This window comes from Haematobia irritans, chromosome 5, assembly GCF_050003625.1.
Source record: "Haematobia irritans isolate KBUSLIRL chromosome 5, ASM5000362v1, whole genome shotgun sequence".
NCBI classification, from domain to species: Eukaryota; Metazoa; Arthropoda; class Insecta; order Diptera; family Muscidae; genus Haematobia; species Haematobia irritans.
Genome location: NC_134401.1, coordinates 1,443,020 through 1,454,167, shown reverse-complemented (window position 1 = coordinate 1,454,167; position 11,148 = coordinate 1,443,020). Strand labels below are relative to the sequence as shown.

The following is an 11,148-nucleotide window of genomic DNA, read 5'->3' as shown; positions in this document are numbered from 1 at the left end:
TTTGGGGGAAAAAATTATGTATAGTATAATTTTATTGTATTGTGATTTAAGGAGATATAACATATAGCATTGATTTTAAACAATGTATATAGTTTATCGAAAAGAAAATGTTACATAGGTGTTTTGGTATTTGTCTTAAAACTAACTAAATATAGCTTAGTATCTAAGAAGAATTCACCACATGGGCTCATTCACACTAAAAACAATGCTATCACATAATTAATATAATTAAACCTGAAAATTGTTAACAAATATAAATAAGAGTATAATTATGAAATATATTTGCACTATTAAAGAAGAAGACTAAATTACATTTCGCGCAGGAGTGATGCAGACACGTTTCTATAATACAACCAAAAAGTCTTTGTTCCATTCCCCTTGTAGGGAGTTGAGTTGGCGCACCTCATGACATTGCGTGCATATCCATTGGCCTCTTATATATATCAACCGAAACCCATCAGATATTTTGGTAAATATACGATAGAAGTCAATAAGCTATACCTAGATTTTGATAGTGAATATAAGTCAAAGATTTGTGTTAGGAAATTAAAATTTTATTAGCATTTCATAAGAAATAAATGTTGTATTTGCATTTATTCTCAGATATGAGTATTTACACGACTGAGTAACCACAACCGATAGATGTTAACCATATCCAGATGAATCAATTTCCATTAATGATTTTAAGCAAAGGCTATAATGACATCCGGCACCTGCCATTCTGTTGTCGATTCCATTGGAATATTGGGGTCCTGATTCCCATCGTCGCTGTCGCTGTTGGTTCAGCATTAGGATTTTTGATTGTTAATATATACATGTAGAAATGTTTTCTTGGTTAGTTTTTATTAATAGCCCTTCTAGTATTTGTCAAATTGTGTGTATGTATGTATGTAGGTGGTGTTGTGTTTGCAATTAGGATTTAAAAAATTCATATCGAAATAATAATGGTCTTGCACAAATCACAAAAGCTACGAAAATTATTTTTTTTATAAAATTTGTCGTGCTGCATTTATGGTTATGTCAAGTCTGTAAGAGAAATATGAAGACATACAGAAACGTACACGTACAACTGCTAATAACGCCCCACCACAATAGGCATGTTTTGTTAGTGAGAGCCATATACATACTTATAGCTAATGCAATGAGATTAATTTCATAATATCAAGATTTACTTATGAGAGATTAGTTTACGAAAATAGTACATACGAATTGCTGAGACCACGATAAATCCACGATTTCCAAGATTTGCCTGATTCGTCGTCAACTTTGGCTTCCAATTCTGAACAAAAATGTCGTCGATCATGGGAGCGTCCACTTTTAGCATCACATAGAATACGTTTTCGACATTCAGCATCACATGCTGGTCTCACTGGAGAATTTTTCCAGTAGTTTCTGTTTACATGAATTAAATAAAATTAATATAAGTGAAAGATTTAATTTTTTTTTAAAGCATATAATTCCATTTCAATTACAAACTTTATACTTACTTATAATACAGATCGAACAATTCTTGATTATGAGCCAGCTCAGTTATCAAATTGTCCCAGTCAACCGGTCTCAAAGCCTTCATGTTATAGGCCGATCTCGCCGTGTATAGCTTATACCATATGGGATAGTCATAAAGATTTGCCTCCTTGAGATTCATTATCCATGACTCGTGATCGATAACCAATCGCGTTGTTGTATCATGGTCACCATCAACGTAATAAATGCGATAGCCGGGATTTAGATCGTAATAGGGTGAAACTGAGGGGCCAATATAGGCTACATTATTGGGATGACCTAGAAATGATATCGAATTGAATTTCGTGTTGTAATAACCTCCACACTATATACTTACCTAGGTCATGGGGATCATAAAACATTTCAAATTCATCATAATGTGTATGACCATAAAATTGCGCCATTATTGTGTTCTCATATCGGGAAATGATTTTGTAGAAGTTACGAGACCAGACCTTCAGACAGTCTGAATGGCCGGGAGGTATGTGACCTATGACATGGACCTTCTCATTGGAGAACTCAGCACTTTGTAATTCGTAAATGAACCATTGAAGCTCGGTAGCGGGATCAGTTGAATTTAGAAGTAACCACCTGTGGATAAAATGGAGCAATAAAAATACCGGCTTCTGGTTTATAAGCGTTTCGTGGAGCTCACCAGTTTTTGTTATTACAATAATTCATGTTCAAAGAAATGATACGGAATCCTGGTCGCACTAAAACCGAATAAAATGCTCCTCTTCTGACGGTATGCGAAACGCTTTGGGGTAACCACCGGCGCCATTGTACATCAAGTTCATCGTAAAGCCATGCAATGGAATTATCAACTTGATTCACATAAGGAGGAGGAAAACTGTTCACCGGGGCACTTTCATGATTACCCAAGGCTGGAAAGATGGGTACGCCTGGGAATTTTTCAGTCATTTGCCTCACTGTCTCTTTTATAATTTCCAAATTTTCTTGCTTTGTCTGGTTCCAGACATCGTGGGGCGGCAGATCCCCTGTCCATAGAATATAATCAATGTCGCTGTGTGTGTCAGCTATGTGGGATAACATATTGTCCACAGTTCTTTTGGGAGTATCGCATTTACGATAATCTCCCCATTTACCGGCAGCAGCGTTGGGATTTGATGGTCGTCCGCTGCTTAAACGGCAACAGAGCGGCTCATTACAATCAGCATTTGAACCTTCCACATAGTGTGGATCATAGTGCGTATCGGAGATTTGCAAAACTTTGAAGAATGGTGCACCCTCCTTGGGTACTTTCATAACAGGGACAGGGGGCTTTGGTACAGGAGGGAATATGACTTCCCACTCATGATAAGGGTTATAGGTATCCTCACAACCATCACCAATAACAAAACTGCAAATTTCATTTGGTCCCAAGGTAGTCCTTTGTAACACATACACCACCTCCGAACCAAAGAGATTTGCCACTCCCTCGCAAACTCTGGGACTTTGTATATTTAAATTGGAGCAGAATTGATAGATCATCTTGATAATCTCTGCTTCCGATTTACCCAGATGGATGTAGTGAAGCAATAACCCCGCCCCCGCTTTACATGCTGTACAGGAAACTTTCGACAACAGGCTGTGCTCGATTTCGTACGACACTTGTTTCAGGTTGAACAGTTTTAAAGCCTTATCCACGAATGGGGGATAGGCAAGACCATCCGGCGTGTTCTCATACCATAACATGCGGGGCTTAGCTGTGTTATTCTTGATATTTCTCAGACGCTCAAGAAACTCCTCATCGTCTATTGAGGCTTCAGCATTGGTGCGATTTTCAAAATATTTCAATTGAACATGGGGAGTTATGCTGCGAGGCAACTTTAAAATTTCCCATTCATCTTCGGGTTGGGTCCAGTTGATCGCCTGACGCTTTGAGTTGTGATATGTGGGAAAAGCTGCCAAAGAGATACCATGAATTTTAGTTATTGGAAAAAGGTTAATTTTGTTTTCTACTTACCGTCTACACCTATTGCCTTCCATCCTCCAAATGCCACTATGACCATCCATGCTACGATGGCCTGGGTAAGTGTCATATTATCAAAATTTCAATTGCTATGTTTTGGGTAGCCGTTATGCTATCGTAATTTTCTGCATTCAAATTTCAATGAATCTGGAATGAAAGTGAAGAAACATTAAAACTGAAACCTTTGAAAAGAAAGTTTTTTGATGCTACTGCTGAATCTATGAGCTGCTATTCAACCAGCAGTAATTACAAAAGTTTAATTACATGTCCAAAGTTCTTGCCCGCACTGGCTGAGAGAACAATTTTGAAGCATTTTGGACATGGGTCACATAATACTCGTATTTTCGAAAACCATTGAAATTGTTTTCAATTTGATGGAAATCTGCTTTGACTGCATCGTACCTGTGGAACGTAGAGATAGGTGAGTTGCATAATTTGATTGCAAGCCTTTGAATGGCTTTTGGGAAAATAAAATAAAACGATGGCCATGAGCTATCTACGTGTTTTATATTCGAGGAAATCTAAAGAATGAGTTGCACAATTGACGATTGTTAAATTCTAAGTTAAACACCTTTCCTCCACGAACAAGAAACGATTGACCCAATTTAGAAAAGACAAAATGCCTTTTTGTGGCATTTTAGGTGGTGTACGTTGATTTTCTATTCCAAATGATTCTAGCTTCACTTTCCAAAATTCACGTCATTTTCACTTTTTCTACTTTGAATGGAAGACAGATTCAATGGAAGTACTTGCAATCAATGATTATCTACATAAAGGGTTTCTAATAACATGCACATAGTTGAGTTAAGTTGTACACTGAAAGAAATTTACACAAAATTCAGCTCTAAAATTCTAAATTTCACTCATCACTAACCGAGATTGGTGGTCATCTTACTTAATCGAGCGCAGGTTGGTTTCTTTTTATAGGTTACGGTATATTCGGTATATTCTGAAAGTAAATCCCTACATTTAGATTTTTGTTGTTGACACGTTACAATGTCCGTTAGTGCTAAATAGCTTTAAAGAATTAGCTTGAGATATTATAGCTAATTCTGTTTACAGAGTAATTCAAATTTCCTGGTTTCTATTGTATTGATTTACTGCATTTGTTTGTTTCATTAGTAATTTTTTGATATTGGAATTACTCTGCATTGTTAGTTAGTCATGGGAAAGTATCGAACAATTAAATAATTTAGTCAATTTAATTGTATTAATTAGATATTTTAGAAAAAAAAATGTTTCCGTCGATAGAGTAGCTATTTTACAAATAAGTGAGCACAGTAGCGTATACAATTTTACGAGGTTTCTGATTATTAAATTAACCCTTATTGGAATTTTTAAGCAAAACTTCTAACTGAATAAATTAACCAAGAAAATACATAAATGGAAATCATCAATGCGTATTAAAAAACCCTGCATTACATTTAAATTAAAAAATAAATATGTATAAAATTAATTTGGGCAAAAAGAATAAGGAATACAAAATACTCCCTGCTCAAGAGGTAAAAAAGAAATATCGTAATATGTTTGGGACAAATCAAAAACTTATGTTTCGAAATAGAACACCAATTGAACAGCTATAAAAATCCAGAGTCTAAAAATTTAGCCATACACAACTTTGCAAAAAGGAAAGGAAAAAATAATAATTAATTAATTAAATGTTGAATAACTCCGAAATCAGAATAACAATTGTCTGATAATGTTTTTTTTTATTTCAAATACACCCTATAAAAGTCGATCAAGAGAAGACTACATCCTTAACCTTATAAAGGTTTTGAAAACAATTCGATTTCAGTGGGGCAACAGTAATCGGTTAAATCCTTTGAGAATATCGTGCAAGAGAGACGGCCGAAACTGCTCTATTCGACTCAGAAAATGAAATCATTTCGCCTAAGTATAATTGGGGTTATTGGTATTAAACCTATCGAACGATACGAACAGTTCGATGTGTACTCTATAACCTTGATGAGTACATGAAAAGTATTACATTTTACTAAAAGGACGTTTTGTTTATTGTGGTTGAATGTTATCTACAATATAATAAGTCCAGGTTATTACTAAATAATAATTTATTTATTATTAAACGAGAATTTAGATTCGATTTAAAATCATTGACATTTGTGGTATATACATATTCAATTTTTTATTATACCCATAATGATAACGTTTAATCTGTAAAAAAATCAACATCTCAATTAGCTCATATTTAACAATGACACTTATCAATTTCCGCACATTGTATTTGCATTATGTTTTTATAATAACGGTGGCAGAAAAAGAAGGAAAACAATTTCATTGAGGCAGAACTAACGAGGTATAAAAAACATATATCTCAATTTAAAATCTGAATAGTTTTGAAGCAAAAAGTACACACTGACCAGAGAGATATATTATGGGCTGAATATCGTTAACCCAAAATCTCACAGAGAAATTTAATTAATTGGAACACATTAAGACTTGAGAATATTACATTTGGCACCCACCAGAGAACATGATGAAACACAGGCGGGTTTAACAGGCACGAGAGAGCCACGCCCATAAGATTCGGTGCCGGAATGGGGATCCTGCCGACGAAAGTAGACTAAATTCAGAAGTTATATTTTGATTCTTCCTTTATTACGATCTGGTATCTTCTGATGCAATTAATTCATGATGAATACCCACAATGTGGCAGATTTCGTCATCAGCCCTAACTTATCCAGAAGAGGGACCTTACTTGTTTAATTCTATGCTGGCATATTGTACTATTTGATAGTTATGCCATCATACTATTTAAAAATAATACTCTGCTGAAAATTTTTAAGTCGATCGATTCATCCCTTAAGACCTATTGTACAAAAAATCATTTTTTACTATCAAATGTTACTATCAAATTTTGTTACTATCAAATGAAGTATATTTTCTATAATAAATTCTTTTCTAGCCCCATAGGAATCTGTTACAATTTGTTTCATGTTTTTCATTAAAATTCTGGTCATCTTGTGTCAAGGTTTCACTTTCATTTAGACATTTACAATGGGGAGCTATGTGAATTGGGCTCTTTCTTACATTTGCCCAAATCAGTTTGTTAACTCTTTTTAGCCAAACTTGTTTTTTGTGTTCAGTTTTGCAGAAACTTTACGAAGTGCTGGAATTTTTCTCTGACATACCATCATACAAATATATCATGCGTTGCCGTAAATATCCATTAGCACATGGACAAAAATGGTAATTTTTACATGAAAGCGGTGAATATCAGGGAGGGGGTATGATTTCAACGAAAGAAAATATCATATGACTCAATCTTCATTTAGCGTGGTGTAAGGCTCCCAGGTTACCAAACCTCTTGTTGCTATTTTTGTTGTTGTTTTGAGTTTGTCGTTTGTAAGGTATCAAAAACAAAAAGCATAAACAATTGCATGACTACATTTGTAAATAATGAAAATTGGTGGTTATTAAAAAAAACTATCATTTTTGCTTTGTAACATTATCGAAATGAAGGGTTTTTTTTATTGACATACACTATTGAAGCTGCATAAATTATGACTGGAAATTCCCATCCGCTGATTTTTTGCAACTTTTAGTTTCCAGTTTCTAGTACTTTGGAGGAAATCCGCTGACCGGAGTGGAATAGTTAGAGATACAAGTTTATGCTTTCGCTCTCTGTAACGCTTCTGTAACATATACCCTTAACACATTTTGCTTCAAGCATATATATTTTCAGGATTGGTCCAAACAAAATATTGTTTGTATTGTTCAAACATATTATGTTTGACCTTAGGGCATACACTGGTAGTAAAAAATTTTAATGAAATTTTCTTTGTGTGCATATATTTTTAAGGCGCCAATTGGTTGGTTATTTTACTTGCAGCATACTCTCTAGGTCTCTCTTTCTAAACACATATATGCTTATAGGCTATTTCCAAATTAATATATGTTTGCATCTAAGCATATCATATTTACAAACATTTTATGTCCCAAACATAATATGTTTTAACATATTAACATATATGTCCCAAACATGTTATGCTAGTTTATAAACATTATATGCTTGCACTTAAAAATATTGTGTTAAAAAATTCGAGTTCCAAACATATAATTTTTACACCCAAGCATATGAAAAACAATCTTTTTCGTCCGTATACTAACCATTTTTTTCAATATTTTTATGAATAGCACCAGTCGCTAATATTTTATGTGTGAATACTATTTTCCCCTAAGTATATGGTACTTTTCCTACTATGTATATGGTACTCTTCTCAGTCCTACTAAATAGTCGCAAATATAATTTATATGTGGAAGCTATGTGTATGCAGTATAAATGCATATTTTCTGAAAAATTAGAAGACGATTGCTTTATAAAGAAGGGTAATATAGCGACATTTGTTAAAAGCTATATACACGGATATCTAATTTTTAGTAGTATACAGTGATGCACATAAATATTGGCACACCAAACAATTTTGACTAAACCCACATGTTAAAAGTGATATGAAACTATTTTGATTACAAAATATTTTAGTTTGAATTATAACTGTATTAAGAATATAGATCAAATTTTATTTTAGAAAAAAATTTTTTCTTTCAATATTTAAATTATAAAACATTAAAAAGGCACATTTTTTGAGGAACAAAAATATTGCCACAGGTAGTTCTAAATTAGGTTTTTGTACATTTAGTACTTTTTGGGCATTCCTTTTTGTTTGATAACAGCATCAAGCAGTCTCGGCAAAGAATGGACTCATTTTTTGTTTTATTTGTACCTATATTGTTCCATTCTTCCACCAAAACTGTACCAAATTTCATCAAAAACGGTTAATAATTGTGGCCTGAATACTGCGAACAACAAATACATGGTCAGGCGGCCGGACACCAAGGTCTAAACCGACACAGGAGGTGGTTCTGAGTCGACGGGACATATTCTATGGAGCTCAAAATAAACATTTTTGGTAGTCACATTTTTCGCAGATAACCACTATGTGGTTTAGCGTGCTGTGCCAATACTTATGTGCGGCACTGTATATTCCAGATACAATGTAGTACTTTCTTGTATTTTGCGACCGACAGACATTGCTACATTGCCTTTAGCTGCTAATTATTGGTAGACCTGTATATGTAATGCTTCCTCTAGGATCACTTTTACTGGTGGCCACATTTTCATGCAGATCACAAAGTTAAACATTTTAAAGTTGCACTCTTTTCTCGATCGCATTCTTTTCGTTTCATGTACATTGGCAACCCTTATACTGCATTCGTCATTCGAAATCAAAAGTCCGTCTATAAATCATGTAATACTTATGTTTTAACTTAATAAATACCTTTCGACCAAACCTGTTTTGTTTTTTTTTTTGTAATGCAACAGCTTTGCCATGCCCCCGCTGTGCCGATAACAACGAACGCTGGGTGTTCTTTATAATGCAACATAGTAGTGCAAGTCCAAAGCCGATGTCCGACCATCGATGGGAGTACAATAACAATGGGAAACGGAGACACAATGGAATGAGAGAAAGATAAAAACAAACTAAACAGACAATTTGTATGTTTCAATACTTTCACTTTCGTCTTCATTATATTGTTGTTGTTGTAAATGGTTTGGTTGCGCACATGGCGCACACACATACACACACACTTCAAAACATCATAAAAGTGAACTTGCCCAAAGTTTAGTTGCTTGTGGTTCATATGAGTTTGTTGTTTTTGTTGTTATTACTACTATTGATAGCAATGACACTGAAAATGCCACTTGTGATTTCCATTCGGGAAAAAGGTGTTAAATAATGGTGGACAGCCATGGAGTCGCATTTGGCGTAATCTCCAAACTTCCCATAACAAAAAATAAATGAATCTGTAATAGCCCAATATCTTTAGTGTGGGGTAGGCCAAGTCGTAAGCCAAATGTGTTGTAATTTTTTTGGGGGGGATCTTTTTGAAAAGAGATTTCGACCTTTATAGGCTTGTGGTTAGAGAGCCCACATAATAAATATGATTTATGAAGTAACTGAAGCATTTATTGTGTTTTATTTAACTCTTTAACTACAATATTACTTTATTTACAGATATTCATAATTGAAAAAAATTGACTTATAACTGAATATAAAATCGAATTTTAGTAGAAATTATGGGACGTATGTTTACAATTTTATGATGTAGATGTCGTAAGCCCAAAGATTTCATGCCCTTAAAATGTGAATGCCAATTTTGCGTAGCATAGAAGATGCATTTCTTTTATACAAAGATTTTCTATTAGACCACAAGTTGTTAAACTTTTCATTGAAGGCGTTTGGAGAATCATCTCTAATATTGGAATCGTGACGTGAAAGAAATTTTTGTTGGACTAATGAAATTGTCTTTAAATTCGTTGATTTTTTACATCTTTACTACACGGCTAAAAAGCTTTCAAAAATACAAGACATCTTTCAAAACTTGATTTAAAATTTTTTACTTCAAAACTTTCATAATTTATTCTTGAAGGCGAATTTGAATTTGAAGTTGCAGCTAACAAGTTTATGAATGACTTTCATATAATATGACGAAAACAAATAGAAAAACCAATAAAGTAAAAAAACGTAAAATCTAAATTTAAAAGTGAATTGAGTCCCAAAAATATATCATTAGTGTAGTTAAGTCCTCGCTTCTTTGGGTCGGAATCTATTCCAATATAATTTAAGTGAAGACAAAATTTTTTAAACTGGGTAAATGTTTTCCAATGTATATACTAGCTATTGGGTATTTTTAGGTTATGTGTTATTAGAATGGTCTAAATAGTCGAGGTGACACTGAAATAAAGGGGCTTCCACTATAAAACCTTATCTTAGAAAGAGCTTGCTTTCTTAAAATGTGTTCACATTAAAGAAAGTCTTTGAATGGGAATCAATACCAAAATATTTAAATGAAGGTCAAGATCTTTTAGAGGCGAATAGGATTTTACAATTTGAAGCCTAATTGTATTCCAAAAGATTGCATTATAGATCATTTTAAGAGATAATAAACTTATAGTGTTTTGAAAGTCGTCATGGTTTAGTTGACATGAATTCAATTCAATTAAATTTGTCAATTATCCCAATGTTACTATGTTACCTCATTTTCATTGAAGAGCCACTCAACGTTTAAATTCATTCATATGTGTATGCACATTTAGTTTACTTACAACGCGATATAAATTCTCATTTATTGTCCACCCCCTACATCAAACAAAGTTAAAAACCGCATCGAAACAGCTTGAGTGTGAATATCGGATACTATCATAATGAAAATTATATTATATACTGCCAGCGATATAAGAGTGGATTAGAAATATTAAAAGATGAATGGTATTACCAAAGTTAAAGAATTATTTTGAAGAGTGTTATAAAAACTTTAAAATAATATGATTTGATGAAATCACATTGAAATCAATTTTAATAGACATATTGAGATTTCGCTTACATATTACACCCAGAGAAGGAATATGATCACCTCAAACATGTTTTAAGAGCAAAATGTTATTTTTGGGTGGTGACCATGTAGCATGGTTTTCGCAACCATGTTATTTTCTCGGAAATCATGTATTTGATTTCGGCAAGCAGGTTATATTTGACGAGAAAATAACATTTTAGTGACAAACGTGTTACATGGTCACCATACAAAAATAACATTTTGCTCTTGAAACATGTTTGAGGTGATCATATTCCTTCTCTGCGTGTAGATAAAAATAC

The 11,148-nt window shown here is 33.5% G+C and overlaps 1 protein-coding gene across 4 annotated transcripts in view; it reads right to left on the bottom strand.

Moving 5' to 3' along the window:
- Nucleotides 1-11,148, bottom strand: part of LOC142237771 (sphingomyelin phosphodiesterase) — a 29,937-nt gene continuing 18,789 nt past the window's right edge. For 2 of the 4 annotated variants that reach the window (XM_075309171.1, XM_075309172.1), the window contains exons 2-7: nucleotides 3,470-3,622; nucleotides 2,159-3,407; nucleotides 1,841-2,094; nucleotides 1,488-1,782; nucleotides 1,207-1,392; nucleotides 533-774 (exon numbers count right to left, since the gene is read on the bottom strand). In XM_075309171.1, coding sequence (XP_075165286.1) covers nucleotides 684-774; nucleotides 1,207-1,392; nucleotides 1,488-1,782; nucleotides 1,841-2,094; nucleotides 2,159-3,407; nucleotides 3,470-3,545 — 2,151 coding nt within the window. In that variant the 5' untranslated portion in view covers nucleotides 3,546-3,622 and the 3' untranslated portion in view covers nucleotides 533-683. Of the gene's footprint in view, nucleotides 502-532; nucleotides 1,027-1,206; nucleotides 1,393-1,487; nucleotides 1,783-1,840; nucleotides 2,095-2,158; nucleotides 3,408-3,469; nucleotides 3,623-11,148 lie in introns of those variants that run through there. The other 2 variants (XM_075309173.1, XM_075309174.1) reach the window with 2 other exon arrangements.